At 40.4% G+C, this 21104-nt stretch overlaps 1 protein-coding gene across 2 annotated transcripts; it reads left to right on the forward strand.

Annotated features, from left to right (window-relative positions):
* Window positions 1–12721: 12721 nt before the first annotated feature.
* Polr2m (RNA polymerase II subunit M) lies at window positions 12722–20761 on the forward strand. Of its 2 annotated transcripts, none has more exons than XM_020182303.2 (4): window positions 12722–12992; window positions 15044–15679; window positions 17469–17673; window positions 19594–20761. In XM_020182303.2, exons 1-4 carry the CDS (start codon window positions 12880–12882, stop codon window positions 19738–19740), a joined length of 1101 nt encoding a protein of 366 aa, XP_020037892.1. In that variant the 5' UTR covers window positions 12722–12879; the 3' UTR covers window positions 19741–20761. The 2 variants fall into 2 exon arrangements, with proteins under 2 accessions (XP_020037892.1, XP_073922158.1); XM_074066057.1 differs by lacking the exon at window positions 12722–12992 and adding an exon at window positions 14101–14330.
* Window positions 20762–21104: the final 343 nt, after the last annotated feature.

Below are 21104 nucleotides of genomic sequence, written 5' to 3' on the forward strand. Positions count from 1 at the left end.
GCAGGCAATACCCTCAATGACCTAACCACCTTCCATTAGTCCTTACCTCTTAAAGGTCACACCACCCTTGAACATCACCACACTGGAGACAAAGTTTCTAGCACATGAACCTTGGGGGACGAACCACATCCAACCCCTAGCATGGGAGAAATGTGGCTGGATAAACAGAAGATTGAATAAAGTATATCTTCTTTTCCTTGTATGCAAACTTGAGAATAACCCATTGGACTTTGTCAGGGCAGAAAGACCCAGAAGGGAAACTGAAGATGTATTTCTAGAAAGAGAGACCAGAGACAAAGGCACCAGAGGAAGACTGCTGCTAAAATTTAAGCAGTAAAGAAAGCATACAGCAAAGTAGGTTTCTTTCCTTCCTTCCTTCCTTCCTTTTTGTCCTTCCTTCCTTCCTTCCTTCCTTTTCGTCCTTCCTTCCTTCTTTCCTTTCCTTCATTTCCTCCCTTCCTTCTTTTTTAACAAGTGGATATCCAATTGTTTAAGTGCCATTTGTTGACAAGAGTACCCATTTTCTGTTGAATTGCCCTTGCACTATTGTTGAAAATCAATTGGCTATAGAGGCATGTCAATTTCTGTACTCTCAATTCTATTATATCAATCTCGTTGTCTGGGTCGACACTGATTCCACACTGTCTTAACTGCAGAGGCTTTATCATAGGCCATGAGGTCAGGTAGTATAAGCTTTCCAATTTTGCTTTTTATCGAAATATCCTTGGGTATTGTTGGCTGTCTGCATTTCCATATGAATGATACAGTCTGCCAGTTTCTACAAGAGCCACTGGGATTCTGACTGGGATCACATTGAATAGATAGATCAGCAAGGACAGCACCCAAGACCTCTTTGAGTGTCAGATCAGCTGGGAGTCATACCACTATCTAGCTGGGAGCACTAGATTAGTTCCTGTGTGTCACTTTTTTCCCCCTCATTTGGAAAGGCACTAGGTAAAATTCTCCATAATATATTTTGATAATGGCATAGTATAATCTTTGTGGAATTCTGAACAAAATATAAGAAACATGCATTTGTGCCCAAGGGCCATAAAACTGATGTAATTTGAATGCAATAAAATATAAACAAATGGCAAACAGTTCTTGAGGGTTTTCTCTTAATTTTTCAACACATACTTCAGGGTTTTAATGTAGAGCGTTTACAGCACTCACCTTCCTGAATTAGGGGTGGGAGGAGGGCTGAGAAATAATTAGTAGGCAATTTTTTGGCCCTGGGACTTTTCTTGTAAATGTTTTCTTTGGCAGCCATGCTCTTGAGAACAGGAAGTTACTCTCTTGTTACAGATTTAAGACTTTTCTGAGCCAAATAACAGAAAGCTGGATTAGTTCTGAAAATGAAAGGGGGAAAAAAAACAACTCTAGGCTCTTGCTGGAGATTAATGACATCTCGCAAATATTTTAATTCTCCTCTTTCCTCTTAACTTACCACCTCCTAAACAAAACAGATTTAGACTGAAAACAACTTAACTGGTCACTTTGTAGCCCAACCTTAAAATAAAATATCTTTATGGTACCCACAAATTTATTTAAACATTTTTGGGGGCCTGGGGGAAAGGAAATAAGGGCTGTCCCAAGTTGACCTTTTTTGTTACAGAATCCCCTATATGAAATTTAAAATATAAAATGCAGTTGTAAAGATGCTAATGTTTCCATTGTGGTCATAAAGATTCATAATTTTCTCTGACCTTTTAAAAATAGCTTTTGTTATAAGAGTTTTTAATCAAACTTTATAAACAGTGCCTACGTACTATTTGAGCTGGTTGTAAATGTGTCTTTAGGAGTTCAAAATGGCAGGATCATTGACCAGTGCACTTACTGGTCTAATAGGAAATAAGGAAACTGCTTCCCACCCCACCCCCGACTCCGCTACCCAAAAAAACCCAAAAGGCTGAGTCTCTCCTTATAGATAGATAGATAGTCTTGGTAAGGTAAAAAGTGAATTAAAACTCTATTTTTACATTTGATCTTCCAGTTTATAGTTTGAAGGAACATTAATTCCATGAATTATTTGAGAACTATTTGTGAAGATTCTTAAAACACAAAAGCCATATAAAACTTAGAGATTTTGAAGATCACATTCCTGTAAGAAGTATAAATCTTGTACCAGTGATCTAGAACTTTCCATGGTTTTTTAACCTCTCAGAAAAGAGTTTATACTGAAATACCCTAGAACCCAGGACATAAAGGTGGAAAGGGAGGACAATGGTGGTGATTGGCTGGTGGGGAGAGGATGTTCCTCTGTACTGTAAGTACATGACCATCCTAAGTCACTCATGATCATAATTTTGAAAAATACTGTGCTGCCTAATAAATCCATCTGGAAATGGGATGTTTGAAACCCTTGGCTTACATTATCTAATGTTTTTCTTTCTGTGTGTTATCAAGAAAATATTTGTTCCTTCAAACTACCTTTTTCTTCAGTCTGCTTGAAATGGTATGCCTCCCACATCATTTATTATAGTTTGCTTGTCTTCTGCCATTTTGAAAAATTCAGGTGTTTTTTTAACCTTATAAACAATCATAAATTACCCAGAGCTGTCATTCCCTAGATATAAAAATTAAATTAAATGCAAAAATTCTAGGTGATGGAAAACATTATCCAGTCCTGTAAGATAGGAGCAACTCTTGGGAGTACTGCAAAAGTTGATAAACCTGAGTCTTCATCAATGTTGGATGATAATTTATTTAAAGCTACCTGCTTCCTGGTTTACTGCATACCAAATCTTTCTTCTTAACATTTATGAGCTTAAATAGATGCAGATGTTGCCGAAGAACGTATTATAACATTAATCATAGAATGAGTTGTAGAATGTAAGTGGTGAAAGGCCTCTTGGAGTTTGTCTGGTTCAATACCCTCATTTTAAGCCAGAGGATACTGAGTCCCAGACTTAACTGACTTGCCACAAAGTTTATGTTACATGAACTAAAAACATAATTGGGAGCTGACAAGGTTAACCAACACTGCTTTCATTCTCTCATATGGATGCCTTTATTGTCCTATATATAGAAACTAAAGGTACCCAGACATGATTCTGGCCAGGTCTAATGAAAAGTTAGGGATAGTCAGATTCCTCCTACCCTAGCCTGCTGTGAATCACCCATTTCTTTTATTTCCTGGCCTCTGGCACATCAGACTCCAAAGAGTGAGATATGTTGTATATTGACACAGTCGTGGAGACCTGCTTCTTCTTTCCTCTACGTAAGACAGCTCCTTGCCTAATGAGACTTGAAAGGAAAGGTATTATGAACCTCATCCTACAGTGACTTTGCAAATTGCTTTTCTCACTCCTATTCTGTTTTCTCATAAATATTGTGCAAATTGCCCTTCCTTGGTCACAAATAAGTATGACTGGGTTATCAAATCACATTTTATTAATCAAACAATTTTATAGCTAGACTTACAATACACAATGTATTAGATGTGTTATGAAAATGGTCTGATGAGGCCCATTAAGTATAGCACACTCTGTTCTTCAGCAAACAATTTGAACCAATTCTAAGCAAAGTTTGGTTCTGATAGCCTCACGTCCCTCTTTGCCTGCCCTAAATATTCTCTGAATCCTGGAAATGACATCCTCTAGAATCTTCCCACTACTCTGAACTTGCTGCTATAATATTCTCTCAGGTTCATCCTCAGATTGCTCAAAATTCTCTCCATTTTCAACCTTTGCCTTCTATTAAATTCTACTGTTTTAGTGTAGGTCATTACCTCAGCTGGGATTTTATGAGAAAACCATTTGGAACTAATTCATGCTCATATGTAAATGACTGACAGACCACAGCCCTTATAGAACTATCTATGGTCCCAAAGGAAAATCTTTGATTAACCAGATGATCTTTTTAATGGTGGAATGTCAGCCAGTATGTCAAAGGGAAGTAAAATAAGTCAAGTGGAGCTGAAGGTATTTTAAATCTTAAGGTTTTATATCCTAAAGTGAGAGGAGGGGCCTTAGCTACAATAGTATACAGTCTGTTCCAGAGATCCATACATATACTCTTTCTCGGACATTTTTATTTCTCATTTATGAATTTATTCATATAAAAGAAACTTACAGAGGTTTATTATTCAATCACAATTGATCACATAGCTACCCAAGAATCTTCATTAAATTTGCTAACTAAAAAGTAAAATTACCTGAAATTTCAGAGAACCATACCTTTGGTAATTTGTTTCCTCTAAATTGTCTCTTCCCATATGATCATAAAACACAGTGGTGGTCTGAAATGGGAGATTTATCACTGAGCAACACTCAACTTTGAAGGTCTGAAGAGAAAAAGAGTCCTGTCCCTTCAGTTTGAACCTTATTTGGCTATTTTCTCACCAGACTTCTTGTATTTTTTTTTTTCCCATGGGCAACTGCCCCCTTGATTAATCCCATTTCCCTCAGTCCTAGTTTTTCAGGCAGCTGAGCAAACAAAGACGCAGCGGCCATTTTAATGTGCTTCCTCCCTCAGACCCTTTGGGATGGGCCGTCTGTTCGTCCTGTTCATAAACCACAGGCCTGAATGAACTTGGAGAAAGCAGCAAGGATCTTCTGTGGGGATTAATTTTAACAGGCTACAGTCTGTCACTTGGGAACCATAGCCCCTGCAAATGGCTTTAAATTACTATTTGCTGATAAAAAGGGAGATAGGAGCTGAAAATGTGGGTCCCCATTTCAAACAATTTGGATAACTAATGTAAGAATTTACTTTTAGTGTGGAGTGTATGCACTTTACAACCTAAACCCTTGGGTAGATGAGGAAAACCTTTTGCTGCTGAGGGGATCATATGAAATATAAAGGGGAAAATGTGACATTTTGTAGGATTTTAGAGCTGGGAGGGGAATGAAGACTATCTGAATTCCTAAGGACTTAGCGAGCTTTGTGTTTCTGAGTTCTGTAGAGAATATTATTCCTCTTTTTGCTCTTTTACATTTTGTCAACCAATTCCTTTCTGTTACCTTTTCTTACTCAGTTTTTCTCAAAGTCCAATTCAAGTTCCCTATTCATTTCTTTCCTTTCTCTTCCCTAACTGGTCAGGCTCCTGTCATTTATTTGTGAAGCTCTGAGGGTGAGAGTGGCCCATAGACAGAGGAGTCAGGGGGTCTTAGCACTTGTCTCCCCCACTATGAGCTTGGACACAGCCATCTGGGGGACAGACTGAAAGTGAAAGTTTATTAAAAATCAGGCACAGATATCAGCCACTATTGTTCAATAGGGTCATTATGGAAGTGTACCACTGTTAATCAATTTTTTATTAATTATAGCTACTGTTTTTTTTTTTTTTTTGAAAATTCAGTATGTTCTATTCCTAAATGAATGCTTTGGGGACAAAAATCATGAAAGAAAATAAATTTTATTATCTATTTGTTTATAACCTTTGGGAATGTTGGTCCCATCCCTTCCCTTCCTACCCATTTCCCCTCAATCCTCAGGGATCATGTTCTTTGCTCATGGAAGAAATGTTCTACTTGTCCCTTTAAAAGCAGAACTGATGCCAAAAAAATGTTTGGTGCCAATTCTGTAGTTTTTCTTAAATGTCCAAGCCAGGGCACTTGGGCAAGAAGGCTGGTGGCTAAAATTTAAAAATCAAACCAAAGCAAAAAACCAAGTGACAATGAGGATGTGGAACAACTGGAACGCTTGGATATATCTTGCCTGTGGAGTGAAAAATAGTACAGACACTTTGTAAACAATTTGGCAGTTTCTTACAAAGTTAAACATTCACTCACCATGTGACTTCGTAATTCCATTCTCAAGAGAAATGAAAACTTAGGTTCACATGAAAACCTATACATAAATATTTAGAATGACTTGATTCATAATCATTAACAACTGAAAACAGTTCAAATATCCTTGAACCGTTAAATAAACAAACCCACTCAATGGAATACTACCTAGCAATAAAAAAGGAACAAAGTACTGATACATGAAATGGCATAGATAAATCTTAAAATCATTATTCTAAATCTGAACAAAGCTAGGCTCAAAAGACTACTGTGTGATGCTATTTTTATGACATTCTGGAAAAGGCAAAACTCTAGGCAAAAGAAAGACCAGTAGTTGTCAGGGGTTGGAATTGGGTACAGAAATTGCCTACACTTAGGGTGAATGATGGTCCAAATCTCTGACCATCCTCTCCTTTCAATTCTTTAGTCATAACAATCCTCTCTCCTCTGCCCCCCAGTCATCATTCTGTTGCCATGTGGTCCACTATGATGGTGGTCAAGTCTGTGCACAGAGGCTGGGCATGCTTCTGCTAGTCCCTCTGCAGCACTCCCATCCCCTGTCATTCTCCAGTAATCCCCATGGGGGCAGGGCAGTCTCTTGTGTGGAAAGCCCCAACAAGTACACAATTAAACACACTCAGACTTTACTATATTACCATTGGTGTTTGCTGCATCAGTAACCGTGTGAAGGAAGTAAAATTAGATTTCTTATAGAAGAAAAGCCATTCATTAGCAGTTTAGAGGAAAAAAGCAGCTTAGGCCACAAGTAAGGAGACCATTTGGGGAGCTATTGCAATGGTTCACACAGGAGCTTGGACAAAGGAAATGGTAGCAACTATGGTGTATGGGAGATGCTGAAAGGGGTGGAACCAGGAAGAATGCACAAGGAAGGAAGGAAGGGAAGACATATTTAAGCTGTGAGATTTCATGACCAGTTGTGTTGAAGATAAAAGAATAGGCAGAGGTAAATGCTTTATTACCTGAACTATTAGGTAGAAGTTGGTATCATTTAAAAAGTCAGAATCTGAAAAGGACAGTGAGTTAGGAAAGGGAAATATAAGTTCAATTTTAGACATGTTGGACCTGAATGCTTCAATACTGTGGTATATTAACAACTCCAATGAATTTCAATTATACCAAAAAAGAAGCCAGAAAAAGTACATACTGTGTGATTCCATTTATATAAAGTTATGAAAAACACAAACTAACCTATAGTTGACAGCAACTACATATTTAAGGTTAGTTTTGTTGATAGCACCTATAGATGAGTTTTGCATTTACCTTGGATTTCCCACAGATATAAATAAAAGAACCAAACAGTATGTACTCTTATTCTGGCTACTTTCTCAGGATAATTGAAATTGACTGCAGTCGTTGGTGTATCACAGTATTTAATTGTATGAGTATACTGCATTTGTTTATCCATTTGTGCTTTTATAGAGATTGGGTCATTTATAAGTTTGGACATTTCAAATAACCTGCTATGAATATTTATATACAAACTTTTGTATGGGTATATACCTTCATTTGTTTTGGGTAAATACCTAGCAGGAATGGCTGGGTCATATGGTAGGTCATATGCTAAATTGTTTTCCAAAGTGGTTGCACTATTTTGCATTCCTGTTAGCAGTGTTTAAGTGCTTCAGTTACTTCTTATCCTTCCCAACACTTGGTATGGTCAGTTTTTCTAATTTCATACATTCTGATAGGTATGTGGTAGTAACTTACTATATTTTAATGAACACTTTTCTCATGGCTAATAACATTGATCTTTTTTTGTGAGACAGGTTCTCACTATAAAGCCCAGGCTAGCCTTGAAGTTGTGATCTTCCTGTGTCTGCCTCCTGAGTGCTGAGATTACAGATGTGAACCACAGTCATTTTTTTTTTAGCTATAGTTTTTTTTTCAGTCTATATGGCTTCTCTGGTGATATGTCTGTCCAAATATTTAATAACCTAATCCTAGAAGTGGCACCCATCACTTCTGTCATTTCTGCTTATTAGAAGTGAGTCAATAAGTTCAGTCCACATCCAGTAGAGGGGATTTTACCCTGGAGTGGGACCGTTTTTGGGGACCATCTTACTGACTGCCCACAGATGGCTTCTTATTTTTCTTAGAATAAAGTAAAAATTCCATAGCCTGGTCTACAAAGCCCTACAAGAGCAACCCCAAAACTTCCACATTGGACTTGTTATTTCAGCATGCTGAGCTCCTTCTCCTTTTAGAGGCTTAAATTTTTTCTCTTCCCGCTACTTGACATGTTGTTCCATCAGATATTTACATGGCTGGTTGCTTTTCATCAGGTCTCAGCTTGTAAGTTACTTCCTTAGAAAAACCAGCCTCAATTGGCCAATCAGTCAAATACGTATCACCTTATTCTCTGTATGGTACTTAGAACTAGCTGATGGAATATAAGCTTCAATGAAGGATGAAATCTCTCTATTCATCACTATATCCCCAAAGCCTTAAAGAGTATTTTGCATATGATAGGCACTCAATAAATATTTATTGAACCAATGGATGAGATCTCCAAAGAGGCAAGGGCGGATGAGATCCAGAGCAGTGCATACCTGAATGGATTAATCTAGGATAATGTTCCTGTTCCCATTGTTGTCTAATGAACCACCAAACCTAAAGGTAAGACAGCAGACATTTTATTACATCCCAAATTCTGTAGGTCAGGAGTCCAGAAAAGGCATAGTGAGGCTGTTTCTGCTCCACAACACCTGGGGCCCTATTTTGCAAGTCTTGAAAGCTGGCAGTTGAGGCCTGGAATCATTTGAAGGTTTCCTCACTCATATATCTGGTGATTGACTTTGCCTGTTAAGTTTGGGCAAAACACCAACACATTTTGGGCGTCCTCATGGTTTGCTGGATGCATTTGAAAAGTAAGACCAAGAAAGTGTGGCAGAACTTATGCTTTTATCATCTAGACTGGAAAAATCACTTTTGCTCTAGCTAGAAGTATGTCCAGACTCAAGGATAGGGAAGGTCAACTTCTCCCTTTCCTGCCCTGCCCTGTACTGCCCTGCCCTGCCCTGCCCTTCTCTATTTCTCTTGCCTTCTTGCCCTGCCCTTCCCTGCCCCCTCCTTGCCCTGCTCTCCCCTCCCTCTCTTGCCCTGCCTTTCCCTCCCCTCTTGCCCTGCCCTTCCCTCCCCTCCCCCTGCCCTGCCCTGCACATGCTGGGCAAGTGCTCTACCAGTGAACAACATCCCTAGCTCTCAACTCTGCCCTTTCTTTTTCTCCAGTACTGGGGAATGAACATGGGGCCTTCAGCATAATAGTCAAGTGCTCTACCACTGAGCTACATCCCTTTAAAATTTTACTTTGAGACAGGCTCTTACTAAGTTGCCTTCAACTTGTGATCCTCTGTGTCAGACTCCTTAGTAGCTAGGATTACAGGCATGTAATACCATGCCTAGCGTAAGACCCCATTTCTTGATAGGAGTGTTAAATGTAAATAGTAAGAAGAGCATGTAGATAGTTTATTTCTGTTACTAGAACAAAATGCCTATGACTGGGTAATGTGTAAACAAAAGAGGTTTATTAGCTCATAGTTCTATAGGTTCAAGAGCATGGCATCTGGTGAAGGATTCATGGTAGATATTATCAACATGGTGTGAGTACATGCCAGAGAGTGGTCACACAGTGAGACAGGAAGCCAGAGGTAACATTCAGGGGTGAGGTTTGCTCTTTTATAACAACCCCTTGTAGGAACTAACCAGGGTCTCACAAGAAGTGCAACAATTTCTTTTGAGGGGAGTGCCCTCAGTGAGCTAATTACTTCTCCTAGGTCCCACCACACTGGGGACCAAGCTCTAACATATGAGCCATTGGAGGTGGCTCATACCCAAACCACACAAAATGCCACTGCCATTTTGGCTACCTCCAGTGTTATCGTGGCTAGTTTTGTGGCTATTCATCCCCAACACTGACAACCAATGTTAGAAAACAGGAGGGGACAGTCTGGAAATTCAGAAGATTAATGCTTATCAATTTCATTTCCTTTTTTTGGTGGCACTGGGGTTTGAAGTCAGGGCTTCAGGCTTGCTAGGTAAGTACACTACCACTTGAGTCACTCTGCCAGCTCTAATCAATTTCAGAATTGATTGTCAATTTTTATCTTCAATTCTGTATGGACAAATAGAAATCGTCCCAAGGTTTTGTTTTTGTTTTTAATCATGTTCAATGTCCTTGCACAGCTATGTGGCAAAGGACGGCTGTAAGTCATCTTATCAGTAATTCATGTGACTGATGATATTTTCATTTTCTTTAATTATTTGAATTCTTCTTCCTTTATAACACAGCTAAATTCATTAGTTTACAAAGTACTATCAGAAAAATGATTTTTTAAATGAGGAATGAAGAACAAAAACAAATAAAATTCAGAAATACTTGTCTGGATTCATTTTTATAACAAATGGGCTCTTTAGTATGAAATGCAATTCTATAGCAGAGATCAGCTGCTTCTGGTTTGTGGGCTCCATTTTTTTCTGAAGGGTTGCTTGGTTCAGTTGCTAACAAGTAACATTGTTTCTAGCTTTTTTCTTTCTCCATTTAAAAAAATTCTCCATTTTATATCTTTTTCCATAGACACTGCTGTGAAAATTTTTGTTCCTGATACTTATCTTTTGTTTGTTTGGTGATTTATGAAAGAATATTTTGCTTATTTTCATTCTGAAATGCAATTTGGTGTAGGGTGAAGTTTCTTCACTTGCCATGCCTCTTGGCTAGTGACTAGAGAACCAGATCCTTTGTGCATGGATGTTGATTAGAACTCAGATTTGTACTGTGACATCTTACTTAATTAATTAATTTATTTGCAGTACTGGGGATTGCACTCAGGGTCTTGCAATGCCAGGCAAGTGCTCTATCACTGAGCCCCATTCCCAGCCACTATATTATGACATCTTGATGTCCTGAGTCTTGTTGTGTACATGATTCTATCCCACACAACTGAAAATATCTTCACAGTAATTGTGGCTGTGTTACATTAAAAGCTTAAGATCTGTATATACAAAAGAGATGTTTCATTTATAGAAAGACTAAGGGGGAACAGTCAAAAGAAAAATTATGAAAGGAGATTCTATCAATTAGTCCCTGCTACATGAGCTAGCAAAGACACAGAAACACAAACATATTTTCCTGACAGAAAAGACTTTACAATTTTGTTAGAAAGGAAAAAAAAAAAAAACCTACCATGCAGGATATAGAGACTTATAATATGCTTCATGCAGTGAGGTTCCAACTCTAAGCACTATTGTTGTGCTCAAATGAAAGAGCAATTTGATTTTGAACAATCCAGAAAGACTCAGGGAGGAGATGATATAAGACTCACAAATGCCAAAAGGGAGAAGGGACAGCCTTCCAGGAAAGGAAAACAGGAGGGGGCAGAATTCAGAGGCTTGAAAGAAAGACATTCTTTCCTTGAGGGCAGTGTGGCTTGGAATTCACTATTATGGGGGAAACAAAGTCCTATAGCTGGGGCCCAAGAGCAAGATGAAGGAGTGTTTTTTGGGGATGGTGGGAACTTGCCAAGAAAAACTACCTGACTCAAGGCCCTTATTTGTCATTCACCTAGGGCTGAAGGTTACTGAAGTCCTTGGAAGCAAGGCTTATATTAAGAAAGTTTATTTTTATTAATAAGTTAACTTTATCACAATGAACTAGGTGTGTTTGGAGGGTGGGGTAGTTTGGAAATGACTGCAATTTGGCTCCCTGGCATAGTTTCAGATTTTTATCTGGAGCTCCTCCTGTCTTCTAGAAAGGGGTTGCGTGTGTTTATATAGCATCTTACATAAGACTGAAGAAAAAAATTCAATTTTCTATAGCAAAAGATTGGGGGTAGTTATGGGAGTGATATCTGAGTGACTCTCCCAAATAATAAGTGCTGTGACCTACAATGCTTCCTATTCTTTCCTTTGGGACACAGCTTTCCTAGCTGAACTACAAAGATGTGAAGGTAAAACTTGGTTTGAAGCTTGTCTTCCTCTTCTTAACAGCCAGAAGAAATCTTTTCGATAATTTTATACAGTTGGAAATAAGCTTAAAGTGAAGAAGGGAATTGATTTTCAGATTGATATGGTAGAGAAGCAGCTAGACATTAGGATTTGAATCTGCTGCTTGTTGTTCTTCTATTCCTGGGGAATATTCATTTCAGTTTTAGTGTCTCTGTTTGTCTATGGACAAAACAGGGACTAAGGAAACACAGGTTCTCAACTGCTTGTACAGCACCTCCCACCCCAACACCTCTCCAGTGGACCTTTGGCAATGCAGGAGAGGAGTGTTTTGCATTATTCCAAAGACTTGAGACTGTTAAGAAAGTACAGGGGAGAACCCACATGGAGTATCCTGCCATGGCCCAGGCTGTGATGTACAGGAAAATCCCGCTCAAATGTCGCTGGGAATCTCATTGAGAAACACTGATGGTCTCCAAGGCACTCCTTTAGCATTTCAAAACTTTACCAAGCCAGGAGGCATCATCCGATATAGTCCAGGACCTCCCAAATCCTGTCCTGAGTTCTCCCTATGTCATTAATGGTTACCACGGACCTTGTAGGCTTCGACTTCAACTTCACTTCTCAAGAGATACCTTCCCAGGTGCCCATCCTAATCTTACTATTACTTGACTACTGTGTTTTCCTTCCACCACTGCAAATTCCTTAACAGGGACCACGTTGTCTGTTCACTTTACATTCACTTCTTAGTGAGATCACAGAGGCACTGAATACTTTTTTTTTTTTTTTTGAGAAAGGGTTTTACTATGTAGCTCAGTCTAGCCTCGAACTTTCGACCTCCTGTCTCTGCTGGGGTTTCCGGCGTGCATCACCATTACACCGGGCTTCAATACTCTTTGAGCTGATGAACGCATACATGAGGAGAAAGCGCGCCAAATCCAGGTGCTTACGTAATCTTGCGTCACTTCCGCCCCTCCGCGCTCCTCCGGGCGCCCCCTTCACCTAGTCGGTGTCTGTTTCCGGCGTTTCAATAAAGCTCGACTGGGCTCGAAGAAGACCTGCTCTTCCGGGAAAATGGCTACTCCCGCTCGTGCTCCGGAGTCGCCGCCGGCCGCGGATCTGGCGCCAGCGGTGGGGTCTGCGGAGGACGCCGACTGCCCGCCGCCTCGTCAGCCTCAGCCCCCGCAGAATGTCCTCGCTGCCCCGCGGCTTCGAGCCCCAAGCTCCCGAGGACTTGGGGCAGCGGAGTTTGGCGGAGCTGCGGGAGATGTTGAAGCGCCAGGAGAGACTTTTGCGCAACGAGTAAGCTGGGGTGGCGCGGCGTGACGCGGGCTGGTAGGGTCAGGACACCCTGGGACGCCCCCTCCCCTCCTCCACGCGATCCCTTCCCGGAAGGTGACCTTGCCCGGGTCAGATCCCTGCCGACCCCGCGGCGAGGGCACGGCCTGCAGCCGCCGCGCTTCATGCCGGTCGGACACGTACCGAACGGCTGCCGAACGCCTCAGCTCCCCTGGGTCTCTTCACCCAGAGGGGAGCGTGGGATCCCCAGTCGCTTGGCCCGTCTCCTCCCCTTGGCCACAACGTGCTGTCACTTTTCATGTCTAGGTCTGCGTTTACAGGGATCGTCGGAGATGGGAGGAGTGGTTAATTAGGCCCCAAACTTTTCACTGTCCTTCAGCAGGTAGTCTCAGTGAATTTTTGTAAGGAGCCATATGGCGTGTTTTTGGTTTTAAAGGCAGTTTTGTTTAGTAGCTTGATGCAAGATGGCTTGAAGAAGTAAGAGGCAGAGGATCTTTTCAGAGAAGTTTCCATCAAGGGTATTGTGAGTAAATGAACTAGGAAGGTAGGGATTGGGAAAACGGCATCGAGAATGGAGTAGTTAGAATGTATAGTTAGGACAAATTTCCTATCTATGTGGAGAGCCAAAAAAATAGGAAAATCGGGGAGAGGAATGGATTAAAGGTTGGTTTTACGTAAGGTGTGCTGAGTTGAGGGGAGAGCTAGATAGATTAAGTTAATTAAAAACTGATTAGTTAAAAGCTAGGGAAGGGAGCAGAGCCTGAGGCTCAGGAGAGAGAATGCTGGGAAGGTAGAGGAATCTTAGTTGTAGTGAGGTGTTAGTATGTTGAAATTGTGGAAATGAATGCAGTGTCAGAGAATGGGGGGCAGAGATAGAATCTTCCCTCTTCATTTATTATGTAACTGAAGAAAACAGGATCAGTGAATTTCTGTCACTCATTAAAAGGAACAAATAATCACTTGGCAGCAGGGCTTCCTACTGGAGACAGGTGTCTTGACTTGGTAAGATTTGTGAGGTTGGTGTTTGAACTCACCTGAGCCATGGTCCCAGCCCAGCAATGGGTTTTTAAGGTATAGCAATGAATTAACTTTTTGGTCTCTGGACCAAAAAGTATGCCCTTTAAGAATTATTGGGCAACCCAGAGAGCTCATGTTTTATCTAACAATTCTTACTGGTTTTTCAGAAACAACTGAGAAAATCTTTAAAATATGAGAATGCACAAGTCCGTGTTCCATTTCAGAACAGTGATGTTTCCATATCAGGTAGCCTCTGGAAGACGCCACTGTACCCATGTGAGACCATCCAGAGGGAAGTGGCAAATACTGTCTTCGAATCATGAAGTTAGTTTTGACCTTACAGACCCATCCTCCAACCCCCGTAGGTGTTGGAAATCACATTTTAAAATCTGGTTTTTTTGGAGTGGCTTAGATTATTATTATACAGGTGTAGTATCTGTTATCTTAAATGCTTGAGACCAGAAGTTTCTTTTTTTTTTTTTTTCAGATTTTTTTTTTTCCAGGGTTTGGAATGGTATATATACAATGAGATATCTTGGGGATAGGACTCAAGTCTAAACATGAAATTTATTTATATTTTTTATGCACATAGCCTGCATGAAATTTTATGCACCATTTTTAGTGTGTCTGTTTTGACTGAAACCCACCACACATGGTCAGGTGTGAAATTTTCCACTAGTGGAGTCATATCAGTGCTTACCTTCAGTTTTTGGAGGATTTTGGATTTTCACATTAAGAATGTACAACCTGTAGTCTTAAAATTCTTTTGGTGAAAATTCTGGTTAGGTGAGATAAATGAATCATGTATTCCCTGTGTTTGTTTCTTTTTTGTTGTTGTTGTGGGTTTTTTGTTTTTTGTTTTTTTTTGGTACTTGGATAATTGTTTTTGTTTTGTTTCTCATTTAGGCCAGTTAGAATCAGATTTTTGATGTAAGAATCAGCTTTTCTCCCTTTGAGGATAATATTTTTGCTTTTTAAATATTATGTCTCAATTTCAAATACATGGTTCTAATGTACACATTTCTTCCATTTGACAGAAAATTCATCTGCAAATTGCCCGACAAAGGTAAAAAGATCTCAGGCACTGTTGCCAAACTGAAAGCTGCCATTGCAGAACGTGAAGAGGTTAGAGGAAAAAGTGAACTGTTGCGTCCTGTTAGTTTAGACTGTAAGCTAAAGCAAAAAGCAATTGCAGGAGTTGATGTGGACATAAAGAAGGCACAGAATTCTGACCAGATACTTGATACTTCATCACTAGTTCCTGGCCGTTCCTCTGTAGATAACATCAAGTCATCTAAAACAACCTCAGAAAAACAGGGACTTGTGCATCCAGCTTACAAAAGCAATGAAGAGATTCCAGAGACTGAGTACACAGTGAATAAGTGCCCAGCTTCCAGCAGCAGAGCCAGGGCACCTGGAGCTAGAGGCCATCTCCCCCAGCATTTTATTTCAAGTCAAGCAGAAGATATTTCCAGCAACTTTGACAACCTGTTTGTTGACAAGTTACAAAGGATCACAATTGCAGACCAAGGTGAACACTTAGAAGAAAACACAAGTGCTGAGAACTTGATAGGCCTTTGTAGTGGGACTCCTAAGAAACCTCATTACATAGAAGTGCTAGAAATGCGAGCCAAAAACCCAGTGCTCCCACCACACAAATTTAAAACCAATGTGTAAGTATCATTGGAAACAGCCTATCATAAGAACATAGTTGTGTGAAACTCAGAAAGTTGAGGAATGCTTTCAGTTAAGTGGGCTTTGTGTGAACACTATTCTTGGGAAGGGATAATGAACACATTGTGGAAATAGGGTAACCTGGCTGGAATGGAGGGTTCCTTTTGAAAAATACGCTAGTTTTGAAGCTAAATAATTAAAATTTTAAATAGCAGTTGGGGAGTATTGGATTTCAGGATGCTTAGCTGATATTTCATAATAAACACAGTTGGAGAGAGAATATAATGGTAATATTTTTCAGTACCATTTGCTAGTGTACAGCCTCCCTTTGATTAGTCTGTATGCTCAGAGCAAAGCAGTTGCAAGAGTGGGTGGACTTTTTTTCAGCAAAAAGTATTTGCTAGGCAGGTGCTCTACCACTTGAGCCACTCTGCCAGCTATGATTTTTTTGTTCTGGTGGTACTGGGGAGTTGAACTCGGGGCCTCAGGCTAGTGAAAGTATTTGCACACTCACTACATGATAGCAGCAGAGCTGCAGGGACGTGATGAAGTAACGATTTTGTTCCTTAAAGGATACAGGATCTAGATGACCCAAGGTTTACACCCTGGGAAAATATTAAACTATGTTAGTTTCAGGGGAAGAGAATTGAGAGGAGTTTAACCAAAAAAAAAAAAGTAGATGTGAGCAGAATGGGCAAAATCCATGCTTCTGATTTCTTGCCATGGCTTTGTTTCTGAGGTCTCTAGAAAAATAAGCAAAAAAAAAAATTGTTCTTATAGCAAATATAACATTTAAATCAGAGAGTGGTAACTGGTACACACCTATATTTACAAAGATGTAACAGCAGATATAAACTCAGACTATTGCTCTTCTTTGGAAAACTAAAAACTAGTTAAAAATACCTGATAGTGTTTTTTGTGTTAGGTTCATCATTTATGAAATAGAACTCTTTCTTCTCAAACTTACTTTCTCCCATATTCCCCAAGTTAATAGAGCACTACCACCACCTTGCCTTTCCCCCAAGGTGTCTTTTTCCTCATCTCTACTGTCTGCGGTAGAAGATCTGCATAATACATCCCCTTGATCTTCATGCCCACGATCTTCTTACTTTTGTCCTCTCTTCCAACAGAGCGAAGGTTCTCATCTCTCTTGGGCTGTAATTATGGACTGTCTTGTCTGTAGCCGTAACTTCTAGCCATCCTCCACTACTTCCAGAGGCACATTTGTAAATCTGAACTTGTTAGGTAGACGAGAACTTTTCATTGCAGTCTGGGCCCAGCCTCCTTCCTAGCCTTCTCTCTGGCTGCCTTCTGCACTACATCTCTTGTAGTCTTGGATGCTGCAGCCATATTGCTCCCTCCCTGCCCTTCTTCCCTCATGTGGTGAGCACTTACTTCAAGACTTTTCACATTGCACACTGAAGCTTTTCTGACAATGTCCCTTTCCTCCTGGAATTGGTCCCGTTTGTCATGATACCTGTGGTATTATATTGCATTAAAACTACTAACATGTTTATTTCCCTTTACTAGTCAGTGAGCCCCTTTGCAAAGGTTCTTGAATTTACTGAAAAATAGCTTCAGTTTAAAAATAAGGTTTGAAGAGGAAAGGCAAAGAGCCTTTTTCTGTGTAAATACACACCCACTCCATTTCAGCAATAAATATAGGTAAACTGCTTACTCTTTGTAAAAGAACTAAGTGCCAGGGTTAAAGGTCATTTTTCTTTGTGTGTGAATGTTTTGATTGTGTCTATAAAAAGAATAGCCTGATGGTATAAGTTTTCCCTCCAGGTTGCCATCACAACAGGATGACTTGCCTAGTCATTGTCCAAGGGGAGAGTCCCCTGTTTCCTCAGATGAGCGACGGCGCAGGGATAAGCAGCATCTTGATGACATCACAGCAGCGCGGCTCCTGCCGCTTCACCATCTGCCTACGCAGCTGCTCTCCATAGAGGAGTCTTTAGCACTTCAGATACAGCAGAAACAGAATTATGAGGTATTTACTGCGCTAAGTTTTTCTTGTCTGTTGGATGCTGCTTTTGTAAGTTAGAGTTTATACTAGGTAGTTCAAGGAGGAAAGGGATTTAATAGGAGGGATTAGGTGCTTGAGTAATGGTTAGCTGAGGCCATTAGCTTTCAGACCTGTCACAAGGTTTTCGCTGTCCCACACCTGCTAGAACTGCAGGAAATAAATAAGCATAGCTGCCTGCCACATGGAAGTGGAGATTTATCAGGAATTGTAGGGAGGTGATTAGAGTTCCAAAGCCTGTGCATCTGCGTCTGCTTGCTCCTCAGTTGTCAGCCTTGCTGAGAGAAGCAGACAAATGTAGTTGTCAGGCTTCCAGCTCCTTCAGTACAGGGAGCAGCACAGAAAGTTGAGGGCAGTGTTGTTGCCAGCAGACAATGGAGCACTGTACTTACCAGCATATTCTGTGGGTCATGTGAAGATAAAAGCAGCTACTTTCGGCATCTTAGTTTTATATAGCACCAGCTCCAAGGATCCACGTGTTATGCATAGGATTTCAAGTGTGTGTATATATTTTTGGTAGGACTGGAGTTTGAACTCAGAGCTTTGTGCTTGCAAAGCAGGTGCTTTACCACTTGAGCCACACCTCCAGTCCATTTTGATCTGGTTATTTTGGAGATAGGGGTCTTGAAAACTATTTGCCTGAGCTGGCCTTGAACCATGATCTTCCTGATTTTACACCCCCCCCCAAGTAGCTAGGATTATAGGCGTGTGGCACGCCCCGCTTAAATATGTATATTGATAGCAGGGTTCAGATTAGCAGGATGGGAGAAGTATTTGCCTAGGGGGAAATAGAAAGTGTGAGTCTCCAGGAAAACACATCCTGTCCATCTCTGATACTGTTCAGCTGGTTCTAGGCAGGCGGTATGCTCCAACTAACATAAAACTGTTCATCTGCCTTGGCTTTTCATAGAAGCTCAATTAGCATGGATTGGCACTGTCAGGGCACTTTTTCTTTTTCCAAAGCCACTTTGTTTTCAGTACACGAAAATTATTGGAAGTTCTAACTGTGGCATCCAAGAAATGTTTTGAAAGTTGTCTCTGGGATCTGAAATGCTTGTCCCAAGACATTTTTTAGGTTGAGTTAAACCCTTCAGCTTGAAATTGGCTTCCTTGGAAGAGCGGTAGTGGCTTTGTCCACTCACTCCATGGCTTAGGGGAAGGACACACTGAAGCTGCAGGGGTGGGGGAACAGAGAAGAGTGCAGTCAGGAATGGGCACCTGCCAGCAGGTTGGTAGTGACGTCCTTGATGTACCTTGCCAGTCGAAAGTTACTGGACTTTTTGTCTTCTTTTTTTTTTTTTTGGTGGTACTGGGGCTTGAACTCATGGCCTTGTGCTTGCTAAGCAGGTACTCTACCACTCCACCAGCCCTACTCGGACCTTTTCTTGGGTACTGATTTCTGTAGTACTTTATTTGGAGAGGGTAATCTGCATGTTAGTGCTACTGTCTTGATTTTCCTTGTGCCACTGAAATGTAATGCTCAAGCCTAGAAGTCACGATTTAATCTAGAGAGGAACGTTGTGTCAGTTGGAGAAATTGCAGCATTAGTGATTTTTGACATAAGTCGGATTGTTTTGTGTGTGCATGTGGTGTGAGTACACACATGCCCATTTTTTGTCGTGCTAAACTGATCACTCAGTTTCTTGTACTGGGGTAGGATATTCCAATGCAGTGTTGTTTACTAATGGAAACAGTAACTACAACTGTGGCAGACTATAGGCAATGCCCGTATCTGTACAGGACATAGCTCAGCCTCCTTGTATTGCCAGAGAGTGCTAAGTGGAAGTTACACTCCTTTATCTCTAATTCTGTTTAAATGACTTCCTGTTGAAAAATAGTAAGTAAAAGATGTGATTGTGTAACTTTGTGCTTCTCTTTATTTTAAAGGAGATGCAAGCGAAGCTCGCAGCACAAAAGTTATCTGAAAGACTTAATATTAAAATGCAGAGTTATAATCCAGAAGGAGAGTCTTCAGGGAAGTACCAGGAAGCAAGGGATGAAGATGATTCCCAGTCCTCTGACGAGGAGTTCTGAAGACGTCATTGGGAGCCTCCCGTCTCCGTCTCCCACTGCTGAGATGTCATTAGCTCACATCAGACTTCCTACCAAGTATCAAGATCAGTGTCAGACACTGTTGAAGGAAAAATTGTAAAGTTACACAAAGGTAGCTACAGCAAAAGCTGAGCTGGTTTTTCAGAAGATGATCTTTATGTGCTTGGATAGTTTAATACTGAATACTGACCACATCATATTAAGGTTTTGCAGTGTGTCGTGCATTGGTCTGAAATCTTAGTATGTAGTAGAGTACATTTTTTTCCTTTAAGTCAAATGAAAGCAGATTACTGTGCTTTTTCCTTATTCTTACCTCTGTCAGGTGGCATTTATCACCTGCCTTTCAGTGAAATACTTAGCTGTCCCAGGTCCCGAAAATGAATTGGGAAGTCATAATTTGCTCATTTTTTGAGAAGTGAAGGGAGCAGTTGAGTATGCATGCTTGTATGGAGTTACTGAGATGTTGGATGTGAATACCTCAGAAGATGTTGAGAAAACACTCAACAAATGAGCATTTCCTTCTCCTACCTTCCCTTAGGAAGACTGTTAACTTTCTTCTGATTAGGAATAAGGAGAACTTTGAGAAGGTGCTGGAGGGTGGAGGTTTTTCTAGATGACCAGACTTGGCTGGAGTAACTCAAAGGATAGGATATGTCCAAGTAGACTGATCTGGGTAAAAGGAGGAGCTGTTCTGTGTCACCTGACTTGAGTTCATTGCCCTGACAGACCATAGGTGCTTGCACAGGACACTCACATGTGGTAAGAAGAGCAGTTTTCTCTTTAAAGTTAAAATCGAGTTGTCAGTACATGGCTTTTATTCCCCCAAAGAGGCATTTACAGGCTGCCGAAGTTTCATTCTCACATGTGTACACGTCATGTCATTGTAAATTACATTGTCTTCAGGTAAATTAACACTTCTGTTATCAAAAAATTCTTTGTCTAATATGTGGAACCTTAAAAATATTAAAAGAAAAAATAAAATATTAATTAGAGCAACTTCAAATACTAATTGTGATACTTTGTTGGCATTTAGCTAAATTGAACACATTTAGGTTAGATGTACATGTAAAAGGGCTCCATGCTGCATTGTGGACTTTGAAGAATTTCCATATTCTCCCTCACCTAAAAAAGGGAAATATTAAAAAGTATACTGAGCTACTAGTTTTTTCTTTCATTTGAAAAACTAATAGATGCTATCAAAACAAAATTATTTGAAGTTATTTCTCTGTAGAACGAAATAACATTTCTGGAAAGCAGGTGATGTGGAAGGGCTCATGTAAACTTGAGTCAGACGATCTCTTAACATTGGAGAGTTCATATTCTTTTTTTATGCAGTCAGGCTTATC

This window comes from Castor canadensis, chromosome 2 (genome assembly GCF_047511655.1).
Source record: "Castor canadensis chromosome 2, mCasCan1.hap1v2, whole genome shotgun sequence".
NCBI classification, from domain to species: domain Eukaryota; kingdom Metazoa; phylum Chordata; class Mammalia; order Rodentia; family Castoridae; genus Castor; species Castor canadensis.